Consider the following 21,109-nt stretch of genomic DNA (forward strand, 5'->3'; position numbering starts at 1 on the left):
TGTGACCAGACTTAAAACCGCCCGTTTTTTACATCTCCCAGCCGGATCCGGTTTCCGTATGTAAGAATCGTGATATGAATGCAGCCGTAACCATGGTTACCTACAAGGAAACAGATGCAGTCATCATTGCTTTGCATCAAACAAGTTCTGAAGGCATGGACATTGCTGCTTGTAAGTTTGCCTTTACATCAACTTCAAGGGAAGGGAGTTAATTCGTATATTCCAAGAAAATCCAGCAAGTGCCAGGATTCAGCTATAGCAGAAGGAGGGTGAGGCAAAAGCTTTTGGAAGCTGGCCTGGTGTCAAGAAGAACAGCAAACAAATCACTTATCTCAAGAAAAAAAAAAAAAAAAACATTCAAGACAGACGGACATCGAACAGGAAGAAAAAAGGTTGTCCTGCAGAGGACTGTAGTAAAGTTTTTTTCACTGATTCTCTGACTTTTTGGGACTTCATGCCAGCAGTAAAAATCCTGAGACCATTCATGTTACTTTTCACCAAAGGAAGTGGGCACACTCACAATTATACAATACAAGAACAGTGTCATGAATAAAGAATGGTTTCTAAACATCAAGTCTCCCAACGATCCAGAAGCAATTTGGTCAAGAACAATGGGGGAGAGTTATCAAACCCTGGCCGGAGAAAAAGTTGCTGAATTGTCCATAGCAACCAATCAGATTGCTTCTTTCATTTTTCACAGGCCTTTTTAAAAATGAAAGAAGCCATTTGATTGGTTGTTATGGGCAACTCCAAAATTTTCCTCTGGACAGGTTTTTATAAATCCCCTCTAATGCTTTTTCCAGCATGACGGAGCACCGTGATAACTAACTTACTTGTTCTAACTTGTACAAAACATTGCAGGGTCCATGGCCAGAAAATGCCCCAGATCTCAATCACTTCAAGAACCCGTGGTCAATCCTCACCTTCTACTGTCAAAAGTATTATGGGAGTCAAAAGTAATACAGGAGCCATTCATCTTAAAAAAACAAATACAAAAAAAAATAAATAAATGTACGGGTCTCTGAGGTGGGGCCTGTGTCGATCAAATATTTATGGCATATCGTGTGGATTTGCCATAAATGTTGAAACTGGGATAAAGCAAGCAATCTGCGTTTGCAGTTTTGAAATTACAAATCACTGAATTGAGATGTGATACTGTGCCTACACTGGTGCAATATAAAACACATTTAAAACCAGAAGGTTTATTTCAGGATGTGAAGAGTAGGGATTATAAAGAGATCTGCTGGAGAGAGTCAGTTTCATTAAAAGGATAAGCAAATTACTAACCTATTGTTTATTGTGCAAACAGAAAAATCTTCCCCATCATTGGCAGGCTTGCATTTATTATACAGCACTAAAGCCTAGAGTACAGCTCTTATGAAAGCTAAGACGCCTTATTGGGTTAGGAGCAAGGAATGATATGGTGGAGAGGTCCATCAGATATTCACAAAAACATTTTTTTTTTTTTTTTTTAAACAACTGACTATTTTGTCAAAATATGAATCGGAGTATAGGTTTAAGGCTTAAAAGGCCAAATTACAGTGTTGAGGAAACTACAGGTAATACTAAATGTGTAAAGCGGGACCTCAGCAGATTGATAATGCATCTTAAGGGTAGGGTCACACTTGCCATACTTTGCTGCTAAGTATTTTCCTACCTATTGAAGTCGATGGGTAGCAAAATATGCAGCTGATTTTGCTAAACATTGACTTCAATGGGTAGAAAACCACGCAGCAGCAAATATGCAGCAAAATACGGCACGTGTGACCTTACCCTAAATGGAACATTGCAGTACAATATTTGCTATACAATGTGATCATATATAACAGATGAAAGCAAGATAAACTTGCATTCCAAAGACTTACTTTTAAAGGCATTTGGTTTGGGTTTTAGGTCTTTGACACCGTATACCAGGTTTTTATTTACAGCCGCAAACTTGAGCTCAGAAACAGGGCAACTTAATATTTATTTTGTTGATCCAAGCCTGAAAAATGACATTGTAATACAAAAACAAATGTTTCTAGAAGATGTAAGTGTTTTGGCAGTTACAAAATAATTTCACAGAGCTTTAACCTTCTGTCATCTGTTCCTTAGCATTTCAGCTATTATCCGCTACTTTGTTATGCCAAGTGCATCTGACAAAGTAACAGTTAATTTTGTTGCTATGTGCTGCAGCCAATACTTTTACTACAGAGAAAAATGTCCCATAGGACCATCTCTTCAATTCATTCAATTTGGTTTACAATGATCCCATTCAACTTCTTTTTTCAACAGGAGGGTGATGCTTTAAAGCCATTGCCTTATACCAAAGGATAGGGGATAAGATTGTGGGGAGTCTGGCCTCTAGGACCCCCAACGGACTCCAAGCCAGCACCCCGGAATTCTGAACATAATGTTGAGAACGCTGGCTTCGGGGGCCTGTGGTCATGATGATAGGGGATAAGATGTCTAGGAGTGGAGTACCCCTTTAAAGAAAACAACCAACAGTCACACTGAAATAGCTGCATCGCATCCCTGATCTACATTTAAGAGGCACCCACAGCATTTGTCACTTCTATTTCTGCACACAGCACTAAGGAGGGCATGCCACAGGGTTAGGTTTATCTAACCTGGGTAGAAGATCAGCGTAGGAATAATAGTTAGCATTGTCTGATTCCATATTCCACATAAAAGCTGAGTAACTTTACAAAAGCATTGTAAGGAAATGGAATTACAACTTGTATTTAAGTCCAGAGTTTTGTTCACAATTTTTATGCAACCACATAGTAGTAAAAGTAAACAGAGCACTCACCAACTTATGGCTTCTGCTTTACTGTAGTTTGTCCAAAACATACAGGCAATGGGGGGGTAGTTTTGGGGAAGTGAGCAGGAGACTGCATCAGGAGTTGGCCTGGCTAACGTCCCATGCAGTCTTCTCATTACTTTCCCGTACTACCCTCCCGCTGTATGTATTAGACTAAAAGTAAAGCAGAAGCAGTCAGTTATTGAGGGCTCCATTTACATTTTCTACTATATGTTTGCAAAAGGACCATAGTATCTTTTAACTTGTATCACCGCCAAATATGGGAATATGGAAGGTTTGCGTCTTGGAATGTTGTATTGAGATCTGATTAAGACCTGTGTAACCCTCAGCTGTGCCACATGTCCCTTGCCACTAGTATGTATTCATAATATTGTTGCTTGTCACAGTAAGCTTGTTGTAAGACATATCCATAAAGTGTCACAGTCATTTGTAACAACTTTTGACAAGTTACCCAGACATATTAAGTTTAGATCCTACCAGTTTTCAGTCCCGAGATCTACTATGATCATAAGTTAAAGCTAGGTGAAGAGTGCGGCTCATTTCTCAGCTGTCACTCAAACCTGACTGAGTCCACATAAAAATATGGGAGATTTAGCCTTAAAGGGGTACTCCAGCCCTAAGACATCTTATCCCCTCCCATAGACTTGCATTGAGGGTGCGGGGTGTGACATCACATGGGGCGGAGTCGTGACATCACGATACTCCAGCCCCGTAGTCGTGACAGGGCAGACTTTGAGGCTGCAGCGCTGCGTGCAGCTCCCACAGGTGGGTGCTGCATGAGAGATTGCGGGGGTCCCCAGCAGATAGGGGATAAGAGGTCTTAGGGCCGGAGTACCCCTTTAAAGCGTCACAGGTCAAAAGTTTATCTAAGTGGCATCGCCCATTTATGAATTTGGAAAGCATTTCTGGACTAGTTTATTTGTGCAACTATTAAATGTTTAACATTACTCAAATTTTATGGAGGTGGATTCTATATAAATTGTTGAGCATGTTCTTTTGGTGGAATTGTCTTCATTGTGATGCAATTACAGATTAAACTTCATTTCTAAAAAGCAAAAGTATGAGCAATTCAGCTCTTCAGGCACAAAAGTCAACCTGTAGATGAGTCTGCCTGTACACATGAAGGACTGTATTAGGATCCTCAGTATTGACACAACAAGACTTATTACAACAGCATATGCATGTTATCCACAGTTTATAAAATCCTACTGGGAAATCTGGCACGATGTTCTCTTCTGTATTCCAGAAATGCATGGTGCAACTTGAAATGAAATATACCCATGTGCCAAAACGGGTGAGTCATGCTCATGCTGTATTTTGTAAAAGAGCAGAATAAATTATTTTAGTTATTTGCAGAATGGTAGCATGAAGAGTATATTGTACCACTACCGCTCCGAAGCCTTTGTAGAAGCCCAGCATCCCTTCCTCCCGCTTTATAGTATTGATACAGTCTTTCATTCCCTCATACTGAGTGTTAATAGGCAACACTTCATAACCTAGGTCTGTGTTATCTATTATTGTGCGGGTTCCTTGAATGTGAAGGCGGTGCATCACTGTCTCAAGAGGAAACAGTATGATGTCGGCACATAGGCTTGCTGCAAAATTAGCAATGAGTTCTGGGAAATAATCTTCCAAAATGTTTTGGGCCACATTGGCTCCTTCACTTGGAATCTGGGCAGGAGTCTTCTTCTTCTTGATGAAGAATAAAACACACTTCTGAACTAAAGAGCTGATGATATAATGCAGCACACCATGCAGGACAGTAGGAAATGTCAGAACGAGAAGAGGCAACAAACGTCTGCTGTGGGGCACTCCGAGTCCAATAACTCTTCCAATGCCTTCTTTTAGGCAATCCAAAATTCCAGGATTATCACGGATGATCTCACTCTGTAAAAGATTTAGAACAAAGCTGCATTAGTACCTCAACGTATTTGCCTCATGTGCTATACGATGCCCTTGGAGAAAGGTCAAGGTACCTTGTGTAGCCAAAAAATCTAATTAAAGCTCCTGCCTATTAGCTTCTTTTGGCTGACATATGATTTGCTTTGTAACTTGATATTATCCCTTCCTACTTCAGTGGAAGTATTTAAAGTTTCTCATCCAATTCTCCTTGTCCCACTTCACCCCAAAGCAAGAATGATGCCATGTTTAAAGGCCATTAAAAAGAAGGAAGTATCCCTGGCATATTATAGGCAAAATACCTGCCAAATGAATGTACGCTTGGCAGGTACAGACCGGACACCTGCCACAATCATATCCTGTACAGGATCCTGAAATAAATTAGCATTTTTTTTACTACAATCAACGTCAGTGGTAACTGTATATAAATGTACAATAAAGCTGTGTGTTTACACAGCAATAAAAAGTACAAAGTTCATATACAACTGCATTACATTGTTGCAGTGAACAGTGAGGAAAAAACAAGACACATGCGCGCGCACACACACACACACACACACACACACACACACACACACACACACACACACACAACGTATACCTCAACTATATACCCAAAACGAAAGGTCAATAGAGGCTAATTCCAATTCCCCTGCCACCAGTTATTATTGAAGTGTTTTAGGAAACCTACACACGGTATGGCATAATTGTTTTTTTTACAGCAGAAGGAATGATGTGTTAAACTGATAAAGTGCTTTCACAAGAATTATTTTGCATTCTTCTAGTTTCAGTTGCTTACCTGTACAGTTTCAATAAGGCTTGCTGAATAGAAGGGAGTAACGATTACATACACCAAGCTGAAAAACATAAACATTAGGCATATTAAGCTAAAAAAATAAAGAAAGAAAATACAGTACTGTTCAGGAAACCTTGAAACACTCACCCTTTAAGAAGAATATGCCCTCCAATTTGTCTGGGACTCCACTTACGTGTAAGTTCTCTGAAACAATAATGTCACAGTAATGTCAGTATAACCAGCACATACCCATTGACAAAACTAAAACTATAAAATAAAAAAAATATGAAAAAATTGAAACCTTGAAAAAATTCAACGTTTCATGATACACCCCCTTTGTCAAGCATGAACCAATCGACAGAATGATGGGTTCATGATCACTTGTGCTTGACAAATGGGTTGCACCCCAAAACGTTGCAGCTGAGGGCCTATGCGTATGTACTTCGTTAGGTTCGAAGGTGTGCCACATATATTCACCTCTACCCCCTCCTCACCCCATGCCACATTTATTGCACCTGAAGAGAATAAAAAAAGGAGCTAGTGTAACATAGTCTAGTGTGCAGTAGTACCTGGGAGAAGCCTATTCACAACTCCTCTGCAATGTTATCTGCAAAGATTAGGCAGCTATTCTGGCAGCTTGTCAAAGGCATCTTGCCTTGCACGGTACAGAAGGTTTGTTTTCAGTCAAGGCAGAAGCCTGCACCATAGTACTCACTAGCTGAACCTGCATCACTATACTGACAAATCCCTATAATCATATAGGACCACTCCAGCTGCAAGCAGGCTAGTTGGGGACAGTGGGCTTTTGTTCTGGGAATAGGTTTGGGTCCCAGAGGAGTGACTTAAATCTGACAGAATAATCATAATGATATGCTATCAGCATCCTAGATGGTAATACTCCTTTAACAAACAAGGAGAAGTTCAGAAAAGTTTTCATCCCGAGCTGTAGTCAAGCTGTGCGGAGGTGCTGAAAGGGGCAGCACTGAAAGCATTTTATATTTAGAGCAGCGGCTGCCTCCTAAAGGGGTTATCTAGAATTAGAAAAAATTATCCCCAGACTGTAGCTTTGTGTCCTCAGTTTCGTGTGGTACTGCAGCTCTGTTCCATTGAAGTGAATGCAGCAGAGTTGTAATACCATGGTGTGTGGCACTGTTTTTAGAAGAAAGCAGCTTTTTTTTTTTTATCCTGGACAACCCCCTTTAGGGTCAATTCACACAGCAGAATATCCACTAGCGGAATTCCGTCAACGGGAGCATATGGTGTTTTCATTTCAGGTGGAATTCCGCAGGCAGAAATTCTGCCATGTGAATAGACCCTTAGGGTTCTTGTATTCTATGAATCTTTACACCACTTGCTCTGCAGAGTAGCGTTGATATGTACGATGGCATGTCGGAAGTCTGTAAAACGTATATGTATCCTTATCCTAGGTGAAAACAAAGACGGAAAAAGCTGTAATATTACCTAGGCAGAGGAGTAAATTCACTCAAGATTCCTTCCGCTCCAAGTGCTATACCTTGAACAATAAAAGTGCTTCCCATTCCTTTCCAAAGTGCTCTTGGACCCTGATGAAATAACCAAAGAACATTACAGGAGATTATGGTGACCGTCATATTAATCTTAGCGCTAGAAGAAACTATAACAACTTATAACACTGCAGTGTCAGAGCATTAAAGGGAATGTATCAGCAATATGTTTTTTATAATCAAAACCCCAGACAAGAACATTTTTTATTTCTAAACTTATTTTTCGGTGGCTCACCAATGACTTTAGGTGATGAGGCAGCTTATAGGCCAGAAAGCTGACAGCTTCCCTTTAAAGAGTACCTGTCACCAAATAAAACTTTTAATATAGTGTTCCTTGTGTAATTAGCAGACATTTTCCAATTTACTTGCTTTTACAATTGTCAACGTAAATATGTTTGAAATGTAAAAGAAAAAACAGCCACTAGGTGGCTCTGTTCTGCTCCCTGCCACAATTAATACAGTGAGTTTGGTCTTCTCCCATCCCTGCAGGAGACCAAACTCAGGAAGTGCTTCTTTGCACTGAGCTTGATTGACAGCTGCACAGAGCCTCACTGAAAGCTGCACAGAGCCTGAGGTCTTCATCACAGCACTGCAACCATGTGAGGGCAGAAGTGGCCCCCCCAGCAGACTTCAGGAAGCACCCACTTTCTCCTGCTGGGAGATTGCCCTATGTGAGCAAGAAGAAAGATATGATACAGAGCTTTTTAACCCCTTAAGGACCAAGCTCATTTTCACCTTAAGGACCAGACCATTTTTTGGACATCTGACCACTGTCAATTAAAGCATTAATAACTGTGGGATTCTTTTACTTATGAATTTGATTCTGAGCCAGTTTTTTTGTGACATTCTACTTTAACATAATGGTAAATTTTCTTCAATACTTGCATAATTTCTTGGTAAAAAATTTGAAGCTCTCTGCTTGTAAGGAAAATAGATATAACCAAATAAATGATATACTGATTCACATATACAATATGTCAACTTTATGTTTGCATCATAAAGTTGACATGTTTTTACTTTTGGAAGACATCAGAGGGCTTCAAAGTTCAGCAGCAATTTTCCAATTTCTCACAAAATCGGAATTTTTCAGGGACCAGTTCAGATTCCAAGTGGATTTGAAGGGCCTTCATATTAGAAATACCCCATAAACATGTTCTTGTAGACCCAGTATTTGAATTTTTACAAGGGGTAAAAGGGGAAAAAGCCCAGGAAAGTGTGTAACAATTTCTCTCGAGTAAGGAAATCTCTCATATGTGGATGTAAAGTGCTCTGTGGGTGCACTAGAAGGGTCAGAAGGGAAGGAGTGACAATGGGATTTTGGAGAGTGAATTTTGCTGAAATGCTTTTTTTGGGGGCATGTTGCATTTAGGAAGGCCCTATGGTGCCATAACAGCCTATAAAAAAAAAAAAAAAAAAAAAACACATGGCATACTATTTTGGAAACTACACCCTCATGGCACATAACAAGGGGTACAGTGAGCCTTAACACCCCAAAGGTATTTGTAGACTTTTCGGTAAAGTCGGATGTGTAAATGACTTTTTTTTCCCACTAAAATGCAGTTTTTTCCCCCAAATTTAAAATGTTTACAAGAGGTAATAGGGGGTAATCCCCCCAAAAAAAAGTTGTACCCCCATTTCTTGTGTCGACGTAAAGTGATCTGCGGGTGCACTAATGCTCAGAAGAGAAGGAGCCACATTTGGCTTTTTGAAAGCAAATTTGCTGAAATTGTTTTTGGGAGGGCATGTTGCATTTAGGAAGCCCCTATGGTGCCAGAACAGAAAAAAAGCCCACATGGCACAATATTTGGGACACAACACCCCTCAAGGAACATAAGGGGTACAGTAAGCCTGTAACCCCACAGGTGTTTGACAAATGTCCACTAAAGTTGGACGTCAAAATGAAAAATTTGATTTTTTAACTAAAATGCTGGTGTCACCCTAAATTTTTCCTTTTCACAAGGGGTAATAGGAGAAAAAGCCTCCCAAAATGTTTGACCCCATTTCTTCTCAGTATGGAAATACCCCATTTGTGGATGTAAAGTGCATTGTGGGTGAACTACAATGCTCAGAAGAGAAGGCTGAAATGGAAGTCTGAGGCCATATGCGTTTACAAAACCCCCATGCTGCCAGAACAGTGGACCTCCCCCCACATGTGACCCATATTTCGGAAACTACACCCCTCATGGAATGTAACAAGGGGTTCAGTGAGCATTCACTCCCCACTGGCATTTGACAGATCTTTGGAACAGTGGGCTGTGTAAATGAAAACATTTTATTTTCACTTTCATGGACCACTGTTCAAAAAATCTGTCAGACACCAGTGGGGTGTAAATGCTCACCGCATTTCAGATCGGCGATTTGACCATGGATTTGCTCGGGGTGCCTGCTGAATGATTTCAGCAGGCATCCTGGTCCGGTCCCTGCCCGGTGAGCAGCGGGGACTGGAAATCCCATCGGCGTACAGGTACGCCCTTGGTCCTTAAGTACCAGGACGTCAGGGCGTACCCGTATGCCCGTGGTCCTTAAAAGGGTTAAAGCTCTGACTTTTTTTCAGGGTGGGAGGAGTTTTGGGAGTACTTAGGAAACATAGTCTGAGTTAGTTTAGAAAAGTTTATTTGGTGACAGGTACTTTTTAAATACTGAAAATATCACAGCATATTTAGGCAATCTAACTTGTTACATTACGCAGCATAGATAAGCTGCATGTTTGAACATCGTTTTAACCTTTAGAAAATAGACATAAATATGCATATTAGGTAAAACATGAACATAAATACATCTAGAGACAAATGCATGTTTAGAAGAGAAACATTGCAGGGCATAAAGCATTCATATCAGGGTGTATGTATCTTATTAGGGGATTTATAAAAGACCGGAAACAATGGAAAGATGATACAGCAGAGTAATGCAAATTCCAGCTTTATTAGGCATAAAAGCAGTACATCACACGTAAAATGGTGAAGACAGATTCTGGACGCTTTTCGAACGGCAATCCGTTCTTTGTCACAGATAACACAACAATGCACATAGTCTCCTTATATAGGTAACCACAATTTGTAAAGTAAGACATGCACAGGTGCAATAAAATGAGTGATTAAAACCATGTGACCAAACACAGCAAGTCAAATTGGAACACATTAAACTGCTTGGTGTGATTGGGGATCTCCAAAGGGAATGGCAATCATCGCAGGTACAAACAAAAACACTCTTCTCCATATGAACAGCCAATATGCCGGAAAACATATAGAAACCAATTCACACCAAGCTTGTTTCACAGAGAAAACAAAATATAGTGCTATAAGCCTAAAAAAATTATAATAATGAAACAAATGCCACTTTATGAAAGTGAGACAATACAAAATCTTGCATCAATGGGACAACATGATATTTAGTAATGTAAGAACAACTCCTTGCGAATATTGAGACCGAAAGGCTCTACAGTGTTAAGGGTGAATTGCCAAAAGGCTTCACCATTCAGGAGTCTTCTGTGCAAGTCACCCCCACGGGCATGTATATGGATTTTTTCTATTGCATATGCCACAAACGCTTCATGTGAACCACGGTGGATATTTAAAGTGGGAGGATGCAGCTGACAAGGTTCGTCTAGATGGATTACTAATGTCATTAAGATGTTTCAAAATCCTGGTTTAAAATTTTGTTTGGTGCATCCAACATATTTCAATGTACATATAGTGCATTCAATGACAGACTACATTGGTGGAACAACAACTGAGGAACTGATTGATCTTAAAAGTTTTTGTCACCTCCTGCATTAACAAACAAATTGGTAGTTTTCACATATTTACAAGTGCGGCACGGATGTTTGCAACACTTGTAAAACCCCCGGCAATGCAACCAAGCTTCAGACGTGTGTGAACTGTTGCCAATACTACTGGAAGCTATATGATCCCCTGATGAACAGGCTTTTCTCGACACTATCCTGCAACCTTCAGATAAAATATGTGCCAATGTAGGACCCTGTTTAAGAAAGTGTAGACGTCTCAGAACAATACTGTGTTCCCTCTGTTGAGCTGGGGAGAATATGTTAAAGCTAACACTGGCTTTGGAATAGACATTTAATTTGGGGATATGCTTGGAAAATAATAATTTTCTGTCACTTGCTTATCTTATGATGTCATATTGGGAATCGTTGCATATATTATCTGAATCTAATCCCTTTTCTGCTGATGTGGTCTGGTACAGAAGATACATCGACGATATGCTACTTATCTGGTCTGATGTGTCTTCCGTGCCAGACTTTACTAAATATATTAATGACAACACATTTAATCTTAAGTTTACTCTTGAAACTTATAGAGATACCGTTTCCTTTTTCGACCTGACCCTGGTGGGTATTCACGGATGTGCAGTACAGTCCAAATCATATCGGAAACCCATTTCTGGTAATATATTATTAAGGGCTGACAGTAATCATCCAAAAAATACCACCAGGGCAATTCCAGTGGGGGAAATGATAAGATTAAAAATAAACAATTCCACTTCTTTTAAACAACAGAATATAGAATTAAAACATAGGTTGCATGAACAGGGCTATTCTTACAAAAAACTGGAAGCAGCGGAACATTATGTTAATAATCGGGACAGAAAAGATTAATTTCCAAGTATACCCCCAATAAAAGTCTATTGCAAAGACAGTGTTAGCTTTAACATACTCTCCCCACTTCAACAGAGCCCGCAGTATTGTCCTGAGACATGGCACATATTTTATCTTACGGTTGCATAATAGTGTCGAAAAAAAAGTCTGTTCATTAGGGGATCATATGGCTTCAAGTAGTATTGGCAACAGTTCACACACGTCTGAAACTTGGTTGCGTTGCAGGGGGTTTTACAAGTGTTGCAAACATCCGTGCCGCACTTGTAAATATGTGAAAACTACCAATTTGTTTGTTAATGCAGGAGGTGACAAACTTTAAGATCAATCAGTTCCTCAGTTGTTGTTCCACCAATGTAGTCTGTCATTGAATGGACTATATGTACATTGAAATATGTTGGATGCACCAAACAAAATTTTAAATCAGGATGTTGGAACATCTTAATGACATTAGTAATCCATCTAGACGAACCTTGTCAGCTGCATCCTCCCACTTTAAATATCCACCGTGGTTCACATGAAGAGTTTGTGGCATATGCAATAGAAAAAATCCATATACATGCCCGTGGGGGTGACTTGCACAGAAGACTCCTGAATTGTGAAGCCTTCTGGCAACTCACCCTCAACACTGTAGAGCCCTTCAGTCTCAATATTCGCAAGGAGTTGTTCTTACATTACTAAATGTCATGTTGTCCCATTGATGCAAGGCATTGCATTGTCTCACTTTCATAAAGTAGCCTTTGTTGCATTATGATAATTTTTTTTAGGCTTATAGCACTATATTTTGTTTTTTCTGTGAAACAAGTTGGTGTGAATTGGCTTCTATTTGACTTGCTGTGTTTGGTCACATGGTTTTAATCACTCATTTTAATTCTTACTTTACAAATTGTGATTACCTATATAAGGAGACTATGTGCATTGTTGTATTATCTGTGACAAAGAACGGATTGCCGTTCGAAATGCAGCCAGAATCTGCCTTCACCATTTTACGTGTGATGTACTGCTTTTATGCCTAATAAAGCTGGAATTTGCATTACTCTGCTGGATCATCTTTCCATTGTTTCCTTAAGTCACGCACCTGGTCTGGGCAGATCCGTGCAGAGTTTTTGGGAGGGGAGCGGGCATCTACTTTGTTTGATTTATAAAGACTGTCCCAACTGCAGGACCCAGTGCATAATATTCCTAAAAACATATTCTTAGACAGTTGTAGAATATATTGCAGATAACCTAAAGGAGTACTCTAGTGAAAGTTAACTTATATCCTATCCACAGGATAGGGGATAAGTAGCTGATCACGGGGGATCCGCCTGCTGGGACCACCCACGGTCTACGAGGCGGGACCCTGGCTCTCTCACTGAGGAGCGTGTGTCGTCTTCTGGTAGACAGCACGTGTTCCATTCATTTCTATAGGAGCGCTGATGATGCTTGAGTGCTGTAGTCAGGACTTTTCGGCACTCACATGGAAATGAAAGGAGCGAGCGCGTGGGTCCCCTCCCGTCAGCTACTTATCCCCTATCCTGTGGATAGGAGATAAGTTTATTTTTTGCCATAGTTCTCATTTAATAAATCATGAGAATGGAATACAACTTTAATCTGTTGCACTTGTAAGAAAGCAAGGATAGATGGATTTGAGTTCTCCCAGGATAGTAACAATTTAAAAACTTCATAATTTTAACAGATGTGCATTAATATAGGACAAAAATATTGTGAAAAACAAAGCAAGAAAAAAAAAACTAAACGCTGACGCATTTCAAGCTAAAACATAGCTCTTAATCATGGTGATGTGTAGACATCATGAACAAACAGCAGAATGCCCGGAAGGGATTGCCCTCAAGTGATGTAACATGACCCCAGGATGGGTAAACACCAATTTCTAATGGGGCCAAATGGACAATACCGGACCATATGACAGTGTATAGAAGTAACTGGGAAGTCATACAGCTCTCAATTAGCCAGTTTGTGTATTACAAAATAATGTTATAACGTACAGACTGTTTTGTCACCAACCATTGTAGTTTATCGGATAGAAACGTAAATATGTACATAGAAATTCTAATAATGGGGGTGCAGTTCCCTTTACCTATTACAAAAGGTTCTTCCACAATGGAAAAAATAAAGAATTTATAAAATACAAGAAAGCTGACCTCTAAAGTAATAAATTAAAATAGTGGTAAATTAAAATATAATTTATTTAATATAACACAAATAATGTATAACAATTATACAATTCAATAGGAGACTGAATGACTGCAGGGCCCTTACAGTCCAGTCCTATAATATAAACTATATATTATATAAACACACAGTATCCTTGATTAAATATTGACTATTTCATTTGGAATATTTACACAAGTGACGGCACTGTGGTATAATGCCAAGAAAGTTCTATTTTCATTAAAATACTTGTAGATAAAAAGTCTTTATGGAGTATATTATGATCTCACCATTGGACTTTAGAATTCAGGGGTTGTAATGGGTAATATACCCACTCACCGCTGCTGTGCAATGTTGTCAAAGGACTTCTAGTCCAAGGATGCCCGTAATGGTGTTAGGTCCTGCAGAGGGTTGAAGGAGCACTATAATTCAAAAAATAACCATGTGGTAGTTAGCAGTCTTGTGGCTAGGGTGCACCCCAATGGTTAGATGGACTGCAGGTCATGTACAGCAGACTCCGGAATAATGAATGGTGAGCGCAGTGTCTATGGCAGTAGACGCTAGAAGTTGGATGTGCAGAGTACTCATGTCTCCGCGGCGCACAAACTCAGTTGTTTTTAATCAGGTATACTGATAATGAATGGTAATGGTATAAGATATATTTAGAATTTTTATAAAATACAGGCTGGACACGTTTCAAGGCGTGGCAGCCCTTTCTTCAGCAGCAAAAAGACCAAAATAATAGTTATAATATAATATTATTTTGAGTACATTAAGATTAGAAGACCGATCCTTTAGAGCATTTTTGTGTGCTTTATTTAGATAAATAAAGCACAGAAAAACGCTCTAAAGGATCTGTCTTCTAATCCTAATGTACTCATACGACAGGCAGATAAAAGGGGGGTCTTGTGGTTATTGATATTATATGAATAGCTTATTCTACAATTATTACAAGATGAATCTACATAAAGACCTATACCTGTTGACCCTGCCAAATCTGTCAGAACAAATTTTAATGCTCTTCTTGATAAAGGCGTCCATTGGGGCATTATGAATGTTAAACAAAAAGAATATCTACTGCCAAAATACCCTAAATGCCTGGTATTCCATGGCCTTCCTAAGACACACAGATTTTTCCTCCGCCACTACGTCCAATCATAGCTGATATAGGCTGCCTTTTAGAAGGACTTGGAGCATGGCTGGATGACCTATTACAGCCTTTGGTGACACGCACTCTTGGATATGTCAGAGACACAAAAGTTTTACTTAAAGCTGTAGAATCCATCACCTGGCATGAAAACAGTAAATGGATGGCATGTGATGTAACTTTTTTGTGCACCTGCATACCACATGCAAAAATATAGTAACTATGTTACATTAAAACAGTGTATTGTGGATGTTCTTTATTTTGTACTTAAAAAAAATATTTTTTTTTCATTCAATGGAGCCTATTTTTTCCAGATTACATGCTGCCGTATGGGGGCCAAATGTTCTCCTTCTCTGGCTAACATATATGTCTCACTGGGAGGAGGTCTGTCTGTATGCGGCCACCAACCCCCACTGATCTTGTGTGGGTTGGTACGGCCGCTATATAGACTCTCTCTTCCTGGTGTGGACCGGGTCTGAATGCGAAGCCAAGGACTTTCAAATCTTCATCAACAATAATGACTTCAAATTAGTAGGGAATTTTTGGTTGGAGAATCAATCCATCCACTTTCTGGATGTCACACTGACAGAAAATGATAGTACAGGTGTTATTTCCTCATCTTTGTACCGCAAACCAACCTCAGGTAATAACATCCTGCATGCACAAAGTTGCCATCCCCATCACACCATACGTAACTTACCCATTTGTGAATATATCAGAGCAAGGAGAGAGCATCTTCCACATCCATAGCCTATGACCAGACTGCACAAGATATCACAAAACGCTTGAAAAATCGTGGTTACACCAGCAACATAATACTAAGGGCCAAAGCAATTGCTGATTCTAAAACTAGAGAAATATATCTACAGGAATGCTCTTTCCCTTCCCATGGTTTACATAAGAAGAACATTCTTCATTTCTTCACCTTTTAGCATCAATTTTGACTCCATATGTTAATCCATACACACTTACCAACTCTTACCAATTCTTCAACCTGGAATAAGATGTGTAGCTAGGAAAGCGAAATCACTTCGGAACAAAATTCTCCTAGTGAATACAATAATGGTTCAAAAGAAACATGGTTGACCACAAAAGGTTGTTGCAGGAAGTAATTCCCAAGGGGAGGAAACCAGCACTCCAGATTCCAGCCAGGATGTAATAAGAGTCGCAAGCTTTATTTTCATCTTGTTAAAACATCCTCAAAAAATCTTGATGTAAAATAGGAAGATTCTTTTTTTACAATATTTTTTAACGTGATTGTATTGTTGTGAACAAGTGGTAGAAAAAACTACCGGGGATTTAGACATTTTTTCATTTAATTATTGAGGCTTTTTCCCACTGTACAAAAAATCAGATCTATTTTTCTTGCTGACTATATTCCCAGCACGGTCGATGAAACCTGGGGGATACCCTCTGTTAAGGAGGCACGATCTAATCATTTCACATTTCTGTTTGTAAAAGGATTCCTTAGAACATGATCTCCTTGCTCTGACAAATTCGGCAGAGTGTGTATTGTATGTTTCTCATGTCCGCTCTTCACATGCAATAGGGAATTCCCAAAGCAAGGTTTCCTATATAATTTAGTGTGAACCATGCCCAAAATAGGATCAGAAAGAAAAAAAAAACATCCAAAAAATGTATTTCATTAGAATGGAAATTACACGTGAAAGTTGAATTATCCACGTTATTTTTGAGGTATTGCTAAAAACAAAAAAGATGGTGGTGTGATCACAAGGTCCCCGCCACACCGCGAGGACATCATCTATATAGCGGCCTTAACACGCGATGCGGAGAAAAGGATTATCTGTAGTGTGGATGTGTCTCTCCTTCCACAGGGCCATATAGAGGTTGGCCAATGAAGGCGAGAATTTGGCCCCCATCGGACAACCCCTGACCTGTAGGAGGAAAGACCCATCAAACGAAAAATAATTGTTAGTAAGTAGAAATTACGTAACCTCCAATATATAATTTTTAAGATCTGGACTGTAATTACTGTAAGTGTGTAGATCGTATTCCAGTGCCATAAGGGCACGAGCATGAGGTATACCACTGAATAGAGATGGGACGTCACTGGACATCCACATCATGTGTGGCTCCCACTTGAAATCCTGAAAAGACACCAAAAGATCCTTGGTGTTTTGGATATACCCGGGAACTCTGGTGACTAAAGGTTGTAGGAGACTGTCCATCCACATGGAAAGCTTCTCATTAACTGAGCCCATACCCGAGACTGTGTTTTGAGAAGGTAGTGGAAAATGGGGCAAACGGGATCTGAAAAAAAAAAAGTGACTCCTCCATTTTGTGTGAAAAAATACCCAGAACCTGACCCTCACTCAGTATATGTTTCAATCTATTTTGTATGTCCAAGGTGGGATCAGAATATAATTTACGATATGTGGTGCTGTCACCCAACATGTCCCAGACCTGCTTGCAATATAGCTCACGGTCCAACACGACAATCGAGTCACCTTTATCAGATGACCTAATTATAATGTCAGAAAATTCTTGTAATTATTTTACAGCTTTATGCTCTCTGGTGGTCGCATTGGACGGCAAGCTACCTACAGTGGTGAGTCTGTCCAACTCAAAAAGTTCCCTCTCAACCACATGCTGAAAGGCGTCCATGCAAGGAGATCTGGACTGTATAGGATAAAAATATTAATTATTCAATTTGATTCTTGTTGTAGTAGACGACAGTGTCTCCCTCTCCAAATCATCATGCTGTAAATCACTCAGTTTCATCAGGGTAACCTGCTCCCTTAAAAGGTAAATGTAAAAAAGGGATTTGAGTTTCTCCTCTATTATTCAAATCCGGTACAGTAGTTACAGTGTCCAAGAAATCATTAGTTTTACCTGGAAAAAAAATGTTGTTTCACAGTTAGGGAACGGATGAACTTATCGATGTCCCATAGGGTCTTATAAACATCAAAAAATCTGTCCGGCACAAAATTTAGACCCCTGGAAAGAAGCTGTAATTCCTCTTCACTAAGTATTATAGCTAATATTTATTTCTGTGAAAGCATCCGTGTTTATCTGTGTCGTCTGGGATATCTCGCAGTTGTTGTTTCTTTCTCTCTTTCTTTTGTGTTTGTTGCCCCCTCTTCTTTTCTTTTTCTTCCTGATTTCTGTGGTGGCTTTTTGTTCCTTCTATGTGGTTTTGCACCTGCCCCGTTTTTTGATGATTGAGAACCGGCTGTTGTGGAGGGGTGAAATATTTCTGTGTCTGAACTTTCACTAATTGAGGTCATAGAGTGTACCTCTGAAGATAAAAAAAAGTGACCTGTAAATTATCCCTGCGTTTCTTGTGCATTTTTTTCAGTATAGACTATTTTCTAATTATTTTACTTTTCCAAGTATATACTTCATTATTTGCATAGTCCGCTTTATCTCTGGCAAATTTGTCTTTTTTCATTTGTATGATATAATCCTCCAGTTTATTGATATTGGTCAGCATTTTTTCATACAGGAGGTTGAATTCCTCTGTAATTTGATACGGTTTCAGAGACTCTTGTATTACCTCAATTTTAGTTTGAGTATCAGTTAATCATTTTTCTTCCCGTTTCACATTGATTTGAATGAGTCTAAAAAGAACAGTCAGAGAGCTTCATACCACTCTGCATAATACTCCTCACCATAAATCAATGTGGGCTTTTTCAAAAGTCGTAGTGCTCTTGGGATCATACTCTGTTCTAAATAATTATATAAGGTAGTTAAATCCCACCATATTTTCAGTTGATCTCCCAAGTTCTCTTCTAATTCCTGCATAAGGCTAGTAAGATCCGGACCCAAAGTCTCTTTAGGTAAGTTTGCTGCTGTAAATATATTGACAGCTTTGTTTTTTCTCTCTGAAGTGATCAAAGGTTGAAAGCACCCTTAGTTAAACATGGCATGATAAACCAGATATATGTACAAAGGAAGAAAAAAAAACACAACTGCAGAGCTTTGCACTCTATTCAATCTCTATTACATTTTTACGTTCTCATAGCAATTATACATTCAGCTGCTCTCTTTTTGGTACACAATTTGTGGGGAGATTCACTAAAGTTGTAAACTGTTAATTTTTGTGCCCTTTTTTTGTGTTGATTTTGACGGACATGCGCCTCATTTACCAAAAAGGCGCACTGGCCTTAGTGAATTTGGTGCAATTTTTTTTTTACCTCATACAGAGCTGAGGGATGTAATTTTCCCGCCAGCTTTCTTTCTTTCACCATCCAGGTTGTATTCTGCGCTCCCCGCTGTGCGGCTTTACATTCAATCTAAAGCCATAACTTTGATACCAGTACGTGTAATTGTTTTTTTCTTTTAGCTAACCTTTTAAATTGATTTCATTACTGTACATTTTGTTTTTAAATTCATATTTTTATAGTCGTGTAAAATCTAGATAGACAATAATGGCTGATGATGCTCTTAAGGGACCTTCCCAAATGCAAGATCATGGGTCTTATACCAGAAAGCGTGCTTTCCATGGTAAAAAAAAAAAAAGGATAAAAACCACCATCAAGAGTTTAATAGAACACACTTATTGTCAATTATTGAACATTTGTCAAAAATTCGTTATTTTAATTGTTAGGTATGTGTAATATTTGGTAGTGTTCACATGTGAGGAAGCTAAATGATTGAATTGCAAACCTACATAAATATTCAGATAATAAAATAGTACCTACAAAATTTTAATTTTGAGATTTAGGAGGATTTAAAAAAAATTATATATTCATTTGAAATGAGATCTAAAAAGATCAAATTTTAAGCTTAGCGTCTCACCTGATCCCTCTAAAAATCACTTCAATAATGTTTTACATTATATGTCATTAATAATATGTCATTATTTTGGGTCATGTTTAACATTGTCTATTTTTGAGTTGTTTTTGAGACCTTTGCAGTGTTTTTTTTGCGCTTTTTCAAAAAGGGTGCAGTTACTAAATAATGTCCACTACATTGTTTAAACTTGAAAATAGCATACCAATGTTAATTTTGATAAAATCTTCTATTTGGAAAAGGCTCAAAATAGCAGATTGCGCAAAAAAATTGCACCTTTTATAAGCCGTAAAGATGACAAAACCATTAGTGAATCATCCCCATTATGTTTGCCATTTGTATGTACATATTTATGTTTACATCCAGTATATCACTATGGTTGGTGACAAAACAGTCTTTACGAAATAACATTATTTTGTACTACACAAATTGGCTAATTGGGAGCAGTTTGACTTCCCTGTTATTTCTATACACTGTCATATGTCCGATATGGTCCGTTTGGTCCCGTTAGATATTGGTGTGTTCCCAGCTTGGTGTCATGTTACGTCATGTAGGGGCAATCCCTTCCGGGGCATTCTGCTGTTTGTTCATGGTGTCTTGCATTATATAAACGGGCACTTGCCAAGTACACATCGCCATGATTAAGAGTTATGTTTTAGCTTGAAACGCGTCAGTTTTGTTTTTGTTGTTTTTCACGTTATTTGTTTTGTCCTATTTTAATGCACATCCATTAAAATTATGAAGCTAAGAATTTTTACTATCCTGGGAGAGCTGGAATCCATCTATCCTTGCCGCCTTATCTGCGGGATGCGGCGTTCCCCATCATGCTACTGGACATTGTCTGAATGAATTACGTCCATTAAGGGTTGTGAGCTAAGCTGCATTTTTTTCTATTTTTGTTGTTGCACTTGTAGCATAACCTCTGTCAGTAGGAAGTGTCGGTGAGTCTTCATGAACTAATAATCCAAATAACTTTAAATACAACTGTACTAGAAAGCTGGAGTCTAGCATTGAGTTTCTTACACTATGCAAGGAAGAAGGGTGGCAATATAAGATCTACAGCTCTGCACAGTTATAGACTATAATACAGACTGTAACAAAAACACCAGAACAAAAAAAATATATATAAAATATTCACAAAATATACTGCTACTTAACATTACATGTTTGACGCAAGAGCAGATAATCCAAATCCTCTGTGGATAAATAAAATAAATACAAAAAAGATGCAAACAAATAACATTTAAAAAAGGTGCTGCACATACCTGAGTCTTGGTAAAATTATACATAATATTCACTATGCTAAAAGGTGACAAGTGGTAATTCCTTGCATGGTAGTTAACCTAAAAATAAACATACAAAAAAATGTTTTTATACTTGTTAGGAAAAATTTATTTTTACAGAATATAGAATCAATTGA

The 21,109-nt window shown here is 38.8% G+C and overlaps 1 protein-coding gene across 1 annotated transcript in view; it reads right to left on the reverse strand.

Moving 5' to 3' along the window:
- Positions 1-1,271: 1,271 nt before the first annotated feature.
- Positions 1,272-21,109, reverse strand: part of SLC25A46 (solute carrier family 25 member 46) — a 62,426-nt gene continuing 42,588 nt past the window's right edge. The window contains exons 4-8 of the mRNA XM_056537483.1: positions 20,955-21,032; positions 6,960-7,060; positions 5,646-5,702; positions 5,502-5,559; positions 1,272-4,690 (exon numbers count right to left, since the gene is read on the reverse strand). Of these exons, the coding sequence (XP_056393458.1) occupies positions 4,109-4,690; positions 5,502-5,559; positions 5,646-5,702; positions 6,960-7,060; positions 20,955-21,032 (876 nt within the window). The 3' untranslated portion in view covers positions 1,272-4,108. The remainder of the gene's footprint in view (positions 4,691-5,501; positions 5,560-5,645; positions 5,703-6,959; positions 7,061-20,954; positions 21,033-21,109) is intronic.

Source organism: Hyla sarda, chromosome 1, assembly GCF_029499605.1.
Source record: "Hyla sarda isolate aHylSar1 chromosome 1, aHylSar1.hap1, whole genome shotgun sequence".
Taxonomy (NCBI): Eukaryota; Metazoa; Chordata; class Amphibia; order Anura; family Hylidae; genus Hyla; species Hyla sarda.